A 19,491-nucleotide genomic window follows, 5' to 3' on the forward strand; every position below is an offset into this window, starting at 1 on the left:
TGAACTTTGAGCCTATATGCAGACAGTTGATGTGTAGGGACTTGTTTTGATGTAATACGTTTCTAGGTACAAACTTAACTTGTTTCGATAGCAATGAAGCGTTGAAATATTCTTCTTCATCTTGCATCTCTTCTTGAGATATTTGCACTGTGACAGAACGTGTAGTAGGCTTAGAAAATGAAGTAAAATCATCAAGCTCTAATGGCAGTGAAACATTGAGATCTTCTTTTTCTTCTACTTTCCCATTACTACTGTTTTGATCAACACCATTATCCTTACCATCATAATCATGATCTTGCCTCTCTTTATCTTAAGTTTGTGCTTAGTAACACAACTTGTAGCAGGCCTAGACAAAAAGGGAGAATTAAAAATCTCTTGCAGAGGTGTACTTTTTAAAAATAAATCGTTGTTCGCTTGACTATGGTTGAGCTCTTCGTATTTTCTTCTCGATGAAGCTTCATTACACGCGGCTTCATGACGTTGAGCATTGTATGCATTCTTGAACTCTCTTCTACAATGTTTGCATTGAAAAATTGTCTGACATGATATCTCATGACGTCTCTTGTGATAGCTTTGGGAAAATGCTTTTCCACACTCTTTGCAAATATACCTAGAAATAGGTTTTTCCATGACGGACTTTTATCTCCTGCTAACAGATTCTTCTTTAAATCCGCTAGACGCTTGTTACTTGTTACTTCGATGATGCGAACAGCTTAGCGATTAACAGTAAACTAACACAAAAGTGTATAACCATGGTAGCAACAGTGAGGTTTAACCCCGTCAAGATGGCAGCAGTGAGGTTAGGGATGTTCTGTTGTTGGATTTTAAATTCCGTGCTACGACATGCATAAGGTGGCAGCCTTGAGGTTTAGCACCATGAAGATGGCAACAGCGAGGTTAGCGATGCTCTATTGTCCTTGAAAGTGAGGTTGGGGTGTGTCAAGATGACAGCTATCCAGGAGATAGTAGGTTCGAATCCCACTATCGGCAGCCCTGAAAATGGTTTTCCGTGGTTTCCCATTTTCACACCAGGCAAATGCTGGGGCTGTACCTTAATTAAGGCCACGGCCGCTTCCTTCCAAATCCTAGCCCTTTCCTATCCCATCGTCGCCATAAGACCTATCTGTGTCGGTGCGACGTAAAGCCCCTAGCAAAAAAAAAAAAAAAAAAAGATGACAGCTGTCAAAAACGCACGTGGCTTTGTTTACGAACAAGAGCACGTTGTCGTGACGTTACGGTCACGTGGTATGCTACATCAGCATGCGAAGTTTAAAATCCATGCCTACGTGGTTAAAACTCTGCTATGTTTACAAGATTTTTACATATAGCTATTCTTTGTGCTTAAAGTTCTTGCACATAGGTCATGTTAAAATAGCAGCACACACAAGCGATAGTTGATGCATGAATCATCGATAGGTGATGTGTACACGCTTTTAAACCTTGCTATTCTTACTGCTGCTATGTTCACAATATTTTTAAACATAGCTATTCTTTGTTCTTTAAGTTCGTGCACATAGGTCATGCTAAAATAGCAGCACAAACACATGTGAACGTTGTACATTCTAATGGAATAAGTTTAATACGATAGTCGATACATGCATCATCGATAGGTGATGTGTACGCACTTTTAAACATAGCTATTCTTTGTGCTTTATATTCGTGCACATGGGTTATGCTAAGATAGCAGTACACACATGCGATCGTTGTACACTCTAGCGGAAGAAGTTTAGTATCATAGTCGATGGATGAATAATTGACAGGTGATGCGTACACGCTTTTAAACATTGCTATTCTTATTACTGCTATGTTCACAAGATTTTTAACATCGCTATTCTTTGTGCTTTAAGTTTGTGTGTATAGGTTATGCTAAAATAGCAGCACACTTGTACGATTTCTGCACAATGTAGCAGGAGAAGTTTAGTGCAATAGTCGATGCATGCATTATTGATAGGTGATGTGTACACGCTTTTAAACATAGCTATTCTTTGTGCTTTAATTTCATGCACATAGGTTATGCTAAGGTAGCAGCACACAATTGCGATTGCCGCATGCTCTATCAGAAAAAGTTTAGTACGATAGTCGATGCATGCATTATCGATAGGTAATGGGTACGCGCTTTTAAACATAGCTATTCTTTGTGTTTTAAGTTCGCACACATAGGTCATGCTAAGACAGCAGTACACACATGCGATTGTTGTACACTAGCGGAAGAAGTTTAGTATCATAGTCGATGCATGCATAATCAGTAGGTGATGTGCACACGCTTTTAAACATTGCTATTCTTATTACTGCTATGTTCACAAGATTTTTAAACATCACTATTATTTGCGCTTTAAGTTCGTGCATATAGATTATGCTAAGATAGCAGCACACTTATACGATTTCTGCACAATCTAGCAGGAGAAGTTTAGTACGATAGTCGATGCATGCAAAATCGATAGGTGATGTGTACACACTTTTAAACATAGCTATTCTTTGTGCTTTAAGTTCATGCACATAGGCTATGGTAAGGTAGCAGCACACAATTGTGATCGTTGTACACTCTAATGGAAGAAGTTAAATATGATAGTCGATGCATGTAAAATCAGTAGGTAATGGGTACATGCTTTTAAACATCGCTATTCTTACTACTGCTTTGTTCACAAGATTTTTAAACATGGCTATTCTTAATGCTGCTCTTAACGACATAGAGCATGCAATTTATTATCTTTGTGCTTTTGACGAGTTCTAAATACGTGGGTGTGTATTTTTGAACTTCGCGTGCTGACGTAGCATACCACGTGACCGTAACGTCATGACCACGTGCTCTTGTTTGTAAACAAAGCCACGTGCATTTTTGACAGCTGTCATCTTGACACACCCTAACCTCACTTTTAAGGACAATAGAGCATCGCTAACCTCACGGTTGCCATCTTCACAGCGCTAAACCTCAAGCCTGCCACCTTATGCATGTCGTAGTGTGGAATTTAAAATCCAACAACAGAACATCCCTAACCTCCCTGCTGCCATCTTGACGGGGTTAAACCTCACTGTTGCTACCTTGGTTATACACTTTTTTGTTAGTTTACTGTTAATCGCTAAGCTGTTCGCATCACTGAAGTAACAAGTAACAAGCGTCTAGCGGATTTAAAGAGGAATCTGTTAGCAGGAGATAAAAGTCCATCATGGAAAAACCTATTTCTAGGTATATTTGCAAAGAGTGTGGAAAAGCATTTTCCCAAAGCTATCACAAGAGACTTCATGAGATATCATGTCAGACAATTTTTCAATGCAAACATTGTAGAAGAGAGTTCAAGAATGCATACAACGCTCAACGTCATGAAGCCGCGTGTAATGTAGCTTCATTGAGAAGAAAATACGAAGAGCTCAACCGTAGTCAAGCGAACAACGATTTATTTTTAAAAAGTACACCTCTGCAAGAGATTTTTAATTCTCCCTTTTTGTCTAGGCCTGATACAAGTTGTGTTACTAAGCACAAACTTAAGATAAAGAGAGGCAAGATCATGATTATGATGGTAAGGATAATGGTGTTGATCAAAACAGTAGTAATGGGAAAGTAGAAGAAAAAGAAGATCTCAATGTTTCATTGCCATTAGAGCTTGATGATTTTACTTCATTTTCTAAGCCTACTACACGTTCTGTCACAGTGCAAATATCTCAAGAAGAGATGCAAGATGAAGAAGAATATTTCAACGCTTCATTGCTATCGAAACAAGTTAAGTTTGTACCTAGAAACGTATTACATCAAAACAAGTCCCTACACATCAACTGTCTGCATATAGGCTCAAAGTTCACAACAAGCCTCTGTTACCCTATGTAGACATAAGATACTGTAAAGACCCCAACATACTCGTAAAATGTTTGCAACTGCTATGAACCTATCATGATGCTGATTACACAGAGTACAAAGCTGATATTTTTGAAATAGAGCAAGAATTACGTCGTGTAGGTATTATTAAGTAATAGCTCTCTTTCTCAACAGTACAACAGCTTAAACACCTTCCTACAATCCCAGCGCTTACCCTCACCTAAGTCATCCTTCTGTAGTATATAGTCATTCGAGTAGCTATATTCGTATAGGTTATTTTCCAACATTCTCCCTTCCTTAGGGTGTTAACTCCGCCTCTAGATGTAGAGCCGGTCTCAAGCCCAGTTAGAGAGAAGAGAGGTACCGCAGCCCATTAGCCTTTTAGCCCAATAAGCCCTTTAGCCTATTAGCCCTTTAGCCCTACAAGGAATGTGCGGTAATCTGATCTTCTTAGAACAAATGTATCCCTGACATGTACTAAGCACATGTTGTGTCGAGTACAGTGTTTGATTCTAGTCTTGTTATGTTTCATTCACTTCTTTTGTAATCTGAAAATCTAAACATGCACAACTATGATGACGTCATCGCTGCAGCACATGCACACTCTTGCTTTCATGATGCATACTTATTGCATTCCTTTGCCTCCTTACTCTTGAGAAAACAATCAAGTCTAAACATGCACAATGATTTCATCACTGCAGTACGTGCTCACTCTAGCCTTCGCGATGCATGTTATCAGAGGAGAAGGTCATAACAGCAGCCACCATCTTGTGTAGTTACCTCTAAGTGCTAATTAGCATTGGGAAGGGATCTTGTCGTAAACCAAGGATAGTCTCCTTCAAGATAGTAGATGAGAGGTTAGGTTCGTGAATGCACTAAAGTTTTACTGTTTAAAGATAATAGCTAACGGAATTTTTTAAATTACCCACCACCACATGTCAAAGGTATGAGGTTTAGTGCTGTAAAGATAGCAGTACGATGCTCTGTTGATTAAAGATGGTGGATGACAGCTATCAAAACCACGTAGATTTTTCAAATTGCCGCCACCACATTTCAAAGGTAGTAGCTAAGGACAGCAGCACGATGCTCTGTGGATTAAAGATGGCGGATGACAGCTGTCAGGTGGACATTGCCGCCACCACATTTCAAAGGTAGTAGCTAAAGATGACAGCATGATGCTCTGTTGATTGAAGATGGCCGCTGTCAAAAAGAACGTAGCTTTGTTTACAAACAAGAGCACGTGGAATTTCAAATTGCCTTCCAGCGCATGCATAACTGCAGCCGCCATCTTGCGCAGTAGCCTCTAAGCTAGCTTTCTTCATAAGAGTCTGTGTATAACCATCATCTTGTGCAAGCAACCCTAGGCCATCTCATAAGGAGCTGTGTATAGCCGCCATCTTGTGGCTGCCATCTTGCGCAAGCATCCCTACGGCGTCTCATAGGAGCCTATATATAGCAGTCATCTTGTGCAAGCACCCTTAAGCAGTCTCATAAGAAGCTATATATAGCCACCATCTTGTAGCCGCCATCTTGCGCAAGCATCCCTAGGGCGTCCCATAAAAGCAGCAGCCATCTTGTGCAAGCACCCTTAAGCCGTCTCATAAGAAGCTATGTATAGCCGCCATCTTGTAGAATTAGATAGCTGTCAATGCCAAAGGGCCTAGGTATGAACCGAACTGTTGATCTCATCATTAGACTACTTTTTCCTTATGCTATCATGTTCCTGATACTGCAAACCTCCATATTCGGCAGAAAAATTTTGTCCGTTTTGCTCTACAATGCACCGTTTTCAAGATATTTAACATTTTGCATTTAAGCCCCAAATTTAATGAATCGAACCAGCACGGCACGTTAGTCTCTAAGCTAGCTTTCTTGATAAGAGCAGCAGCCATCTTGCGCAAGCACCCTTAAGGCGTCTCATAAGGAGCCGTGTATAGTCGCCATATTGTGTAATTTGTGTTGGGAAGGGCTTCCGGTCTTAAAACTGAGGTTAGGACCCTTCCATGAGGTTAGGCTAGCTGTCCTGTGCGTTAAGCCCCTCTAAGATGGCAGATGTGAGGTTAGGGTCGCACTCTTAGCCAGCGTGAGGAGGATTCCTCTCCCGAGAGCCTGCGGTGGCGGTGGAGGCCTCTCCCGAGAGCCGGAGGAAGAGGCCTCCCCCGGGAGCCTGCGGAGGAGGAGGAGGAGGATGCCTCTGCGGAGGGCCTGTGGAGGTGGAGGCGGCAGAACCCATGACGTATACTGTATTTCTTCTAACTTGTCCTGAGAGGCAGCCATAATGTCATTTATACTCATAACAGTACCTTTCTTGTACAAATGCAGCACAAGCTTTCATAACACATCAAAATCAAAGCTGTTTAGGTTAACTTTTGAGCATTCATAAGGTATTTTTTGGCAGGAATGTTAAGGGCTCCTTTAGACTTTTTTCGCTGTAAAATTCTACCAGTCGGGCTGAGTGGCTCAGACAGTTGAGGCGCTGGCCTTCTGACCCCAACTTGGCAGGTTCGATCCTGGCTCAGTCCGGTGGTATTTGAAGGTGCTCAAATACGTCAGTGTCGTGTCGGTAGATTTACTGGCACGTAAAAGAACTCCTGAGGGACTAAATTCCGGCACCTCGGCGTCTCCGAAAACCGTAAAAGAGTAGTTAGTGGGACGTAAAGCAAATAGCATTATTATTATTATTATTATTATTAAAATTCTACCAGTTGTAGCTTTTGATAATTTTGTAGGTTTTTGCAGTTCAATCCAAAACTCTGCTAACAAATATTTTTGATCTGCCATGTGTTGCTTCGATGAGCTCCTTTTCAAAATACTATTTTACACGACAAACTAGCTCCTTCATATCTGTACATATTGCTTTACCTGTCTCTTCAAGCAAACACACAAGGAAAATAAGACCTAAAAAACCAATGCTGCCGTTAATGCATTCATCTCTAACTAAATCTTCACTAAGTTGTATGTTTGATTTTCTGGTTTCTGTTGTGTACTCAGATATACATCACTATTGCAACTCGCACATGGTACTTGACAAAGACAAACCCCTCATTTGAGTGACGAAATTGTGGCCAGTTTTCCTGTCCGCAGGGCACATGAACACATGAACTTAATAGCCTTACTGCTGTGTGTTCAGAGACCGTTCATCCCTCCTTGCCCCTCTCTGAGCTGTAAATGCTTCAAATGCTTGGCAGGAGGATTCTGTTAACTCGCCGAAGAAGGTATACCACCTGCACTGCTTCAAAAGCTAACAAGTCCTGGATATCTCAAGATATGTTCTGTCAGTCTGTCTCTCCTTCTGGTCAAATTTCAGCAAGTTGTTCTCCTCTCTCCAGTTCAATGCAATATTTTTTCATTTGTGATCCAATTCACCTATCTCACCTTCAGCACTCTTCTGTAACACAACATTCCAACAGCTTCTATTCTTCTTTTTTCTGCACTAGTTATTGTCTGAATTTCACTACAATACATTGCCATGCTCCACAAAATATTTTCAAAAACATCTTTTTCATATGCATATCTATGTCTGATGTGAACACATTTTTTTTTCTTGAAAGAAAAAGGCCTCTCTTGCTTGTGCTAGTCTGCATTTTATTTTCTCCTTCTGCCATCACTTGTAGGATGTTAATTAATTTATTATTTAACCAACTATTCAATACATTATACTGTAGTCTTATACAATTAGGATATGATTCTTATTACCTTATGAAATGTGAGACATATTTCCCCTTTCATCGAAGGCATCTTCAGTCATTGTCCTTCCTCAAGGTTAAATCAGGCACCTGATTTATAATTAAAATATAATTATTAAGGTTTAATATTAGCATACTTAAAATAGGAGCAGTCTAAAGGAAAGTTACTGAAACCATCAACATCATAAAAAACAACCTTTAAACATAGTGGACTAAGCAAAATTGAAATTGATGAGTTTGTTAAATTGTTAACTGTCGTATTAAACAATAATTATTTCACATTTAACAACAAAATATACCACCAAAAAGGTTTAGCAATGGGTGACCCTATTTCAGGAATATTAGCGAACATCTATATGGACAATTTGGAACAAAAAAAAAAGAAAGCGTTAACGGGCTTCACGTATGGCTCTGTTATGTCGACGACACATTAGCACATAACGGGTGCAGATCAGATCCTGACCAGTGTAATTTCATAACCAGGGCCTTGCTTCCCATATCAATGCAGTAAAAACATAACACTGTTCAGCAATAGCACTCAAAACCCTAATTGGGTTGATGAGCTATAATTCTCAACAGCCCGAATCTGTTGAGAGACGGAGCCATGGCGAGTAATAAGAGCCTGACAGGGCTGCAGGAATCTAAGTCCTGGCAATTTAGAAAATCTTCCGCTCACGGAATGTCTTCCTGTGAAGTCCAATAATAAAGATGGAAATAGCATGTGACGAGCACGCAGCGTAAACTTCTGCGCTGAAACTTCTCACGTGGGCTAATTAACTTATAATACATTGCCATATTGTTGTAATGCCATAATATTTGATTTTTACCATGTTTCAAATGGACTAACATCATATTTTGTCTCAAATACGCGTTTTTTTTTTTTTTTTTGCCAGTGAGTGTAGTTATAACTTCATCTCCCTATTCCCATATGCTTCCATTGTCTCCTTTACAATTTCATCCCATCATCGCCATAAGACCTACCCTTGTTGGTGCGCCGTAAAGAAACTAGCAAAAAAAAAATCATCCATAACCATCAAAAACGAAAGAGGTGATGGCACAACTCTTCTGTCTTAGTCCAGTTTCATTTCTGCACAGTCTGTCTTCCCAGCTGGAGTCTGTATGCTGCTGGTGCTGTTGTACATTGCTTGCATCATTTGTACAATTTGTGTACCCAGTCTCTGTTTGATCATAGTTTCCCAAACCTTCTCCCTAGGAGCACTGTTGTATGCCTTAGTTAGATCTATGAATGTCATGACAAGATCCTTTTCATATTCTCAATTCTTTTCCATTAATTGCCTCATGCTGAAGATTGGGTCCACTGTAGATCATCCACTTCTAAAGCCATACTGCTCCTCTTGCAACCCTCCTCATACCTTTCTTCACATTCTCCTCTCTAATATTCTTTCCAGTACTTTTGTCACTTGTGATAAGAGTTTGATTCCTCTATAGTTATCACACACTTCTTGTCCACATTCTTGAAGACTTGTATTATTATTCTCTTTCCCCAGTCTTCTCGCACACGTTTCTGCTTCCATATGCATTTTAGCAATTTGTACACCCATTCTAGTCCAACAGGTCCAGCAGCCTTAATCATTTTCCCACTAATTTAATCCATCCCTGGTGCCTTCCCTATTTTCATTTTGTGGACTGCTAATTCCACCTCTGATACTGTTATATCACATTCTACTGTTGAGTCATCACACCGTATTACCACCATTTGCTCTGCACAGTTTCTCACATTCAGCAGTTTATTAAAATACTCCTTCCATCTTCTCTTTATTTCTTTGGGATTTGTTATCAATTTTCCACTTTCCTCTTTCATCAGCCTTTTATAAACTATGTCTTTCCTACTAGTTTGTGTAATTCCATACATTATTGTTTCACTGCCAACTCCAACCATTTCCATCTTTTCTGTAAATTCTTCCAACTTTTCTTCTCTTACCAATTTCTTTTATTTCCTTTTATTATCAAGATACTTCCTTTTGCTGTCTTCTTTTTTATATCTATTCCATTTTTGCCATGCTTTCTCCTTTTCTTTCACTGCTTCTCTAGCTTTCTCATTCCACTACAGTGTCTCCTTTTCTTTAACTCTCATGGATGTTCTACCACAGGCACTCTCTGCCCCACTTACAAGGGGGCAGAAAGTAATCAATTACTGATTTTATTCTTGTGTCACCTCGGCCATATCATGTAATTTCTCTGCTGTTTTTATTCCAAAACCATCCATTCCTATCACAAAACTCAACTAGTTTCTCTCCTTCTTCATTCCTTTTCCCACATCCATATGGTCCATTGAGTTCTTCCTTTTCTTTGCCACCTGTGCATTTAAATGGGCCATGATAATCACCTCCACATCAGTTACCTCCTGTTCTAGTTTCTCCAGGAATTGCTCAATATCCTCTTCTTTGTTCCCTGTCTGTGGTGCATATACTTGTATGGAGTCCTTCACTTCGTTCCTCATTCTCAGTCTAATTTTCAGTATCCTCTTGCTAATGTACTCTACCATATCCACGTACTCCTCCAGCTGTTTTGAAATTATCAAGCCCACCACGTGCCTCTTGGCCACCACTCTAGTATAGTGTATATCCTTTCCTCATTCTCTTCCTTTCTTTCCCCTTCCATTTAACTTTGATCAAACCCATCATTTCTGTAACCTCTTTCTCCATAAAATCCACCACCTCTTCTGCCTTTCCTGTCAGGGCATAAGGTTGATTATGCTCATCTTCATGATGTCGGTTACTTGTTGCCCATCTTTCACAGTTCCCCCAGTACTCAAGGAACTGCGCGTCACTTGCAGGGTATACCCTAACCTTTTCTGAGGCAAGTTTAGAAGTACCATATCATATACAGTAGAAGTCCGTTATAGCGAGAATCCACAACAGCGAAAAATTTACTGGTTATAACGGTTTGTCGTTATATCAAATTTTTTTATAAAAGTAGGAAAACTCCCCATATACATTAAAATCGGTATGAAACGGCAATCAGTTTGTTCAAAACTTGCGTTTCTGCAGACGATATCCACACTACGGCTTACTTGTATGTTATTTTTCGAAATCCGATACTACGTGAAAGTGTATGTTTAATTTCATTCTGAAAAAAATATAGTACCGTATTTCTCGGAATCCAAGATGAATCGCACTTTTTCCTTCAAAAAATTTAAATCGGGAACAAAAAGTACTTTGTAAAATCATATGAATACCTTTGTTGAACAGTAGGCCTACGCATTTTAGACTATTTTTAGACGCCGAACATTAACTTTCGTCATGCCGTATTTTTTGCGGCTGCACAATTATTCTTTATTTCCGCGGGTTTAAGGACCATTAAATTAAAATTGGCATCATAATACTGAAGAGAACCCGTTGAAAATTTGCCGGCATTAACTATTCCATGCGTCTCTACAATACGACGATCCATCAGGAAATTATTCTTGCTGTCTATAAAACTGTTACTTTTACTCAGCGTCAGATATAACCGGCTACCGCTACACGCACGTCTCGCTTGCCGGGTTCGGCCAAATTCAGCGGCTAGCGATGTATAGGCCTAATCGCGGACGTTGAAAGTCAACGAACGAGTTTATAACGCCACGGTATGGCCATTCCGCCCGTGTGTTTTTCGTGCACATACCTCAAAATTTCATCCTCGTCTTCTTTAAAGCATCCTTGTTGCGGACCACTAAATGCATGTTTTTTTTTACAGTAAGCCTACGCAATTTTTTTTAGCTCTTTGTCTTCACGCTAACGCTAAATATTGGCTTTAGTTAGCCCTATGCCGTATTTTCTTGTGGCTGCACAATTATTCTACATTTACGAGTTTTTAATAACCATTAACTTAAAATTGGCATCATAATGTCGACTAGAACCCGTTGAAAATTTGCCGGCAATACCTTTTCCACGTATTTTTACAATGCGACTATCCATCACGAAAATATTCCTGCTGTCGATAATTTAATTTTACTAAGCGTCAAGTACCTACAATAGACGCGTTATAACTCTGCCATTGAGTAGCCATGGCCTTTCTAAGAATTCGAAGGCTCGCATGTTTTGATGCCATTCTGCAGATCTGAGAAACGTTTTTGTAGAAGCTAATAAAAAGCCATACTCTCTTCACTATTTCCTGAGATCCAGTGACGTTACACACAGGCACTGTACAACCGGTTGTCGCGGCTAGCCTTTTTTTTCTTTTTTTTTTTTTCGGGGCGGCCCCCGAAGCCCGCTCCCCCCGCGTGACCATCGACTCAATCTACATGGCCTCCGACATGCTATTATTTCTAAGAAGAAGAAAGAGATAGCAGGGAGGAGTGGGAAGTGATACAAGGAGTATCTGCCGGTTTCCGAGTCAGACTCGCTACCACGGCAAGAGTTTGTGTTAGGTATATGGTGTTGAAGTATGGTATTGAAGGGTCAGGGAAAAACCACATAGGCAGAAAGAAGAAAGAGCCTACATGTAAAACCTGACAGTCGCGGCTAGCGATGTAGGCTATGGCTATAGTAAAGAGGCGGTCGTTTATTGTCAACGAGTTTGTGCGCGTATGAAAAGAAGCAGCGTGGTTACCGTGGTAGTTGCCAGTGGTATCCATTAACTTACTGTTAGGCCGCGAATGCAAGACAACCCTTTGAGTTTTCTCATGAGATTTTGAGAAAGAAAAGTCTTGGATTCGGAGAAATACGGTATCACTCCAGAGGCTTCTCTGGCAAACACTTCAGTTTTCTTCTTCAAACGGCGTCACCTAACGTAACCGTGTATGTATCATGAAAACATATTTGAAAAGCATGTAGAGAAATAACCTACTCGCAAAAAAATTACATGTAAATAGCCTTTCCGAAATTTAACTAGACGCGAGAAGATATGAAATATCCTCTGAAATCAGTGATGTACTCTGCCATGTTTTGAGGTGTATCACATTCTTACTTAATTTCCGTATATAACATTCAAATCAAGATATCGTTTACTTCAGTCATTATTTTTAATGAATTAACAACTGCTATCGGCCACGTTATTTGCGCATTTATTACGAAAACGTGTTATCCTCTTTCATTTCAAATTTTCTTTACAGAACAATAGTCGACGGGTATTACTAATCAATTCCAACATCGCTTTTGAATGTCGACGAGAGAGCTCGCTAATGCACAAAGTGAGAAAACTACACCGTACCGAAGATGATCGATCGCATTTTGTTGTAAACGTTTCAGTTTTCTTATTCAAACGGCGTCACCTATCCAAACTTAACAGTACTATACGTATGATGAAAACACACTTCAAACGCCAGTAAAGAATTGATAACCTTTTCGCTATAAATTTTCATAATACCCTTTCCGTAATTTAACCAGACGCGAGAAAATATAAACTAACCTCTAAAATCAATTAAGCACTCTACTATATCTCGAGGTGTATCCCATTCTTACTTAATTGCACAATTTAGCCACAAAATTAAGCGGTCGTTTAGTCAGCCTTAATTTTTAACGAGTTAACAACCGTTATCGGACACGTTATTTACGCATTTATTACGAAAATATGTTCTCTTTCATTTCGAATTTTCTTTACGGAACTGCAGTCGACGGGTATTACTAATCGACTCCGATATCGCCTTCGAATGTCGACGAGAGAACTCGCTAGTGCTCATAGCGAGGAAACGATGCCGAAGGTAATCGATTGCATGCAATATCATCGCTGGGGTACATAAATATCGGTAACAGAAAAAATCGTGCGCACTTAATCGCTCGTAATAACGGATGTGTCAGTGATAGGACTCTCGCTGTAACCGAAGGACGATACACAGATTAATATAGGAATTTTGAAGGGACAGAAAACAATCGTTGCTACAGCGGAGTTCTCGTTATATGCCATACTCGTTATAGCGGACATCTACTGTATAGCCAATTATTATGGTGGGGTCGCAACTTCTCAGGATTACAGATGTCTTTTGCAACCGCTCCACTGAAGTACAGACGTTGCTGACAGGAGAAAGTTCTTCCGTTTTATCTGCCTTTGGGACTGAGGTCTTCTTCTGCCATCTAAACCATTGACCATGTTCTCTTTCCTATTGAATCTCTATGTCATTTCCTCCACAAAGGCTTCACCTGACCACTTGAGGGAGAGCTCATCTACCCGTAAGCCTTTGGTCTCCCCCCATTGGGTTTCAAGTTCAGTAATGTCCGCTTGATCCTTAGCCACACAGTTGAAGATAGTACAGTCTACTGTCACATACAGTAGCAGGATAATCCTGATCTGTCATTTGTAATGGTATCCGAATTGTGTTTTACACTGATAAGGGCTGTATTATATCGCTTCCAAAGTGCTTCAATTTTTTGTTGCATTTTCAGAGTGTGAAGCCAAGAAACACTGTGATGCACTAACTAGTGTGCATAGTAGTGAGATGTAGGCTGATACTTTTCAGGCACATTTGTCATACCTGTTTTAAGATATTGGAAATAAACTCCATAATTGCAATTTATGATTATTGTGTATGTTTTTTGTGCATGCAAAATTTTCTTTACATTGATGGAACACATCATATTGTTGCTTTGTTCTTCCATGTATTATTGTGTTTATGCTATTTTTTATTGCAGCTCCATACGAGTTCTTACATGACATAACTTGTCTTCTGAAGAAACCTTTCAAATCACCGTATCGTCAAGCTGTGGTGTCAAGATTTTGGACAACTCTGAAAAACTTGAGCCAGTCTGATCAGATGTTGGTTCACTTAAATTCCTTCCCTGGTAATCCAGCCTCTTACACAGTACCTGATGGCATTCGCAGTGGTATGCCTGTGTTCTACTTGCATACAAATTCAACTCCTCCAGTGCTCTCATCCAGGTTAGCAGCTGGCAGTATACTTTTTAAAATAATAATAATATAAGAAGTTGTGATACCTCTATGAAAATCATTCACTGGAGGGTTATTACGTTACAGCAAAAGCTAATTTCAGTTCATTTCTGTAGATATTTTTGAGTTCGTCTTTCAATCTCTGGACAAATTTGTTAGCTTTCCATTGCTACTTCTTATATTTTGAATTTTGTGCTGATGTCTTGAGCTTTGGTGTCTGATTTTTAAATTTATTGTAAGGATGATCACGGAGAAGCACCGGGAGAAAGGAAAAGATGTAGACTTCATTTTCCTAGACATTGAGGAGGCTTATGACAGTGTACAGAGACAAAATATTTGGGAATGCCTTGAGAATGGATTTATACCATGTGGTTTAATTAATAACAATAAAATGCTGTATGAATATTGCCAGAGTGTCCAAGTAAGCAATGCACACTCAGAGTGGTTTGAGACTGGGCAAGGTGTACAACAAGGCAGTGCACTATTGCCACTTTTACTCATCTCTTAATGATTGAAATAATGAAAAGAATTAAGAGACTTAACAACAACTTTGAGTTTTCAGCTCTTGCATTTGCAGATGATGATGATGATGATGATGATGATGATTATGATGCCGAAGTACAACAGAAGCTGAATGGCTCAATTATTTGTTACCTTTCATGCATTCGCCCCTGCTTGTTTCACCACTAGACATTTCACCCTAAACACTTTTTGGCTCTGAAGTGCTTTTGCACTGATCAGTTTTGTAACAAAAAGTAGGTTTCAGAAGTGGCAGGGCCTCGCATCGGGATGAGCTAGTAGCGAAAGAACCAAATATTCCTCAATTTCCAGTATTCTTCATTGTTTCTCTTTTTTCTTAAATTATCAATTAACAAGGTAGTAAACAAGTAAATAAAGTGAACTTGATCATTTCTAACAAAACAGTATATACAGTAGGAGAGAGAGAGAGAGAGAGAGATTTATTTCTTTTGCTTCTCATGAGCTTTGTGGGCAACATAGATAACTGCAATGTCATGTACCTTTCCCCGCACTCCCTGTTGATAACTTGGGTACCGAGCTCAATAGTTGCAGTCGCTTAAGTGCGGCCAGTATACAGTAATCAGGAGATAGTGGGTTCGAGCCCCACTGTCGGCAGCCCTGAAGATGGTTTTCCATTGTTTCCCATTTTCACACCAGGCAAATGCTGGGCATGTACCTTAATTAAGGCCATGGCCGCTTCCTTCCACTTCCTAGGCCTTTCCTATCCCATTGCGCCATAAGACATATCTGTGTTGGTGCGACGTAAAGCAAAAAAGAACTTGGGCTGGTTATTTTCAATTAGGTAATGTGTTTGTTAACAAAGGTGTTTGTATATTTTAGTACTGCATAAACACAGTCACAACTTCGATGTGTGTCTAGTTGCAGCTGCCGAATTTTCTGCTGTTATCATCACGGTTACTGAGTGTGATTCTATATCGTATGCAATTATCATCATATTAGTCCGTATTGATACAATTACAATAGATAGGCATAAGGATTCCACCTAAATCAATATATATTTATTTATATGTGAATGTTTATACTATGTATCACATTGTGGGTCTAGTTTCAGTCATATAGTGATCATCCTCAGCCACTTATAACTAAAAATTGACGAAGTATTAGACTCTATATGTATACATAAAACAATGAAAAAATGTATACTTGCATCCTGGAGATAGTGGGTTCAAACCCCACTGTCGGCAGCCCTGAAGATGGTTTTCTGTGATTTCCCATTTTCACACCAGGCAAATGCTTGGGCTGTACTGTAATCAAGGCCATGGCTGCTTCCTTCCCACTCCTAGGTTTTTCCTATCCCATCGTCACCATAAGACCTATCTGTGTCGGTGCGACATAAAGCAAATAGTAAGAACTTATACATTAAAAATTGGGTGGTGTCCTCTTGAGTTGTGTTGTGATGTTTGATGCGTCTTAAAAAGTTAAATTTGCATCGGTGGCATCACTACAGGTATGAATTCTTAAAATTAAAATTACTTCTAATGACATTCACATTGGATAAAGTAGTATATTGATGAATGCCAAATTCATTACTTTAATTAGTTGAGTCTGTGGAAAGTGCATGTGTGAGAATCTCAGCAATCTCATAATCACGAATATCACATGAGGACTGTCAGTTGAAACCCATAAATTGGGTAATAAGATGATACTGAGGAGAAAATTGGCAGTTTCTTCTTGAGAGAACTTCAATAGAGTTGATTGTCAGTGTTTAATTTGTAAACTTCGATCGGTTTTCTGGAAGTTTGAAAATGAGGTGTGGTTAGTTTGAGTTTGTAGAACCTCGTAGCTGTATATGAATTTTAATTCGTTGAGTTTGTGGAAAGTGCGTCTATGAGGATTTCAGCAATCACATCATCATCAGTATCGCACGAGTACCGTCAGTTGAAACTTGTAAATTGGGTAATAAGATGATGCCAATATGTATTGGCACAATTCACAAATTCATATACAGCTATGAGGTTCTAAAAATGTAAATTAACCACACCTTTTTTCCAAACTTCCAGAAAACGATAGAAGTTCGCAAATTAAATACAGGCAACCAATTCTATTGAAATTCTCTCAACAAAAAATGCAAATTTTCTCCTCAGCATTATCTTATTACCCAATTTATGGGTTTCAGCTGACAGTACTCATGTAATATTCATGATTATGTGACTGCTGAAATTCTCATAGATGTACTTTCCACAGACTCAACTAATTAAATGGGATGAATTTGACATTCATCATTATACTATTTTATCCAATGTGAATGTCATTAGAAGTAATTTTAATTTAAAGAATTTAGACCTGTAGTGACATCACCCAAATTTTAATGTATATGTTTTTTCATTGTTTTGCTGATGATGATGCTTGTTGTTTTAAGGGGCCTAACATCGAAGGTCCATCGGCCCCTGTCATTGTTTTATGTATACATACAGAGTCTAATACTTCGTCAATTTTTAGTTAGAAGTGGGAGAGGATGATCATTATATGATTGATATTAGTCCCACAATGTGATATAGATAGATAGATAGATAGATAGATAGACAGACAGATAGTCACATATACGAGGGCAAATCAAAAAGTAAGTTACACTTTCAAGTTATGGCCGTTTATGAAACCACCGACACATAGGCAACATGGCTCTGACAACATTCAATGTAATTTCACTTTTTCATATAGTCCCCAAGAGACTGTAAACATTTCTCGGAACTGTCAACCAATGTTTTTATTCCAGATGCGTAGAAATCACATCCAGCGCTATGTAACCACGTGGAGACAGCTGCCATCACCTCCTTACTATTTCGGAATCATTGTCCACCGAGATCCTTTTTCAGCTTACTGAACACATGTGGATTAATATTAGCACACTGGGGCAAAACGCTGGCAACCAGGAATGAGTTCGCTGGAAAATTTATAATGTTCAATAACGGACCAACTATATTGTTATTATAAATTTACTCATTCAGAACAAATATTTCAGGTTCCCTATGGGAATCAACATCTTTGTCATCTGATAGCCAGGCAGGCATCAATTTTTGAAAATGAGACAAAGTCTCTCATAGTGCATTGGCACTGCCAGTGAATCCAAGTAGCCTACGCAGTGGCCTCCACGGTATGCACTAGCCATGCATCTTGGTAGGTGTGCTATTTACCAACTGATGAGCCCAACTTAGCATACTGGGGTGTGGCGGCATCAGGAAGAATGAACTCGCCCCACATACAGAACGCACCCTTGTGCACGATGCAACATTGCATCAGGGTATAGCTTGCAAAACTAGCATCATTCGGCTGCGTGGAGTGAGCATGAGCATCACGCCTGTTTGTGTCTTGTTGGTGTAATCAGTGTAACCTATCTCACATGCAAAGGTGTACTAAAACTGTGTGTGGTGTAAATATATCTGATTATCCATGAGGACTGGTTTATTTATGAACGATGTGGAGCTGTCTACAACCAAGACTCCATAAATGGTGACCCCGAGTATGGAGAACACGCTCATACCATAACCTATCTTGGACCACGTGCTTCACCGCAGATCACGGTATGTTACCACACTTTATTTCAAAGAGGCATTAGACTGTTTACTTCATTGGAACTACCACCTCTTCCGAGTATGAAACCAATTCGACAAACGACAAAAACAGTCGCCAGAATCCTAACGGCCGTCGGTGATACGCATCGCTTCAGTCCGCATGCGGCAACTTTACGCCACTTCTCTCTGTTACGCCGCATCTGCTACTCTTCAAGAACGCAACACATCATCTAAAAACTTGTATGTATATAACCTACGTTTTACTTGTTATGGAATATTGCAAATTATTCACAACATAAATTCGTTGTGAAGTTGTACGAACATCACAAAGAAATGTATAGGCCTACAATGGACAGTACCTAGTTTTCTAACCATAGTTACAATCTTGGTGTTAAATTGATGTACGTAATCCAGCAATCTTCTGTGCAATTTTCTTTTTCTTTTTGCTAATTAAGGCCTAAGATACAGACTACTCCACAACATAGGCCTACCCTATTTGCTGTTCAAACAAGTAAAATTACTTTAAAATAACCTACTTCTCATGCATTACTACTGCTTGAATTGTTGTACTATATATATATATATAAATCGTAATCGTGCCTTTTAGTGGTTCCTAAGTTGTTACATTACAGGTGTAACATACAGTTGCATTATATGGACATTCCTCAAGACTTAAAATGGACATTGGAACCCACGGTTTATGCTTAATATTTTCATTTATAACCAAAATCAGTGTGTAACATCTGCAAGATTATTTTGTTAACTTATAGTTTATATGTTCGTGAATCTCTTATCATATGCTAGGCCTACCTGCATAATATTTCTTTTCCAGCTAACCTATAAGATTGTTTCAAACCATTTGTAAATTTGTGCTTGTGTTGCTCATCCTCACATCTTCATTCACTTACACACACAACTACACATCGTACCTCTGACTACTTCTTTGTCACCTTGTCCGGTATTTTCAGAATTCTTTTTCTCCTTGCCCTTGTGTTGTGTACCCATCTTGATTATGGCGGAGGATCGATTAAAAGCTTTGGAGGAACAAAATAACAACTTGCAGAACCAACTCCAACAACTTATTGCTTTGACGAAGCCTTTGCAAGAGCAGAACGAAGCATTACTA

At 39.3% G+C, this 19,491-nt stretch overlaps 1 protein-coding gene across 1 annotated transcript in view; it reads left to right on the forward strand.

The window, feature by feature from the left end:
• Nucleotides 1–19,491, forward strand: part of LOC136863623 (KICSTOR complex protein SZT2) — an 874,751-nt gene that overhangs the window by 149,822 nt on the left and 705,438 nt on the right. The window contains 1 exon segment of the mRNA XM_068226020.1: nt 14,061–14,307. Within this exon segment, the coding sequence (XP_068082121.1) occupies nt 14,061–14,307 (247 nt within the window).

Source organism: Anabrus simplex, chromosome 2, assembly GCF_040414725.1.
Source record: "Anabrus simplex isolate iqAnaSimp1 chromosome 2, ASM4041472v1, whole genome shotgun sequence".
In the NCBI taxonomy this organism is placed as follows: domain Eukaryota; kingdom Metazoa; phylum Arthropoda; class Insecta; order Orthoptera; family Tettigoniidae; genus Anabrus; species Anabrus simplex.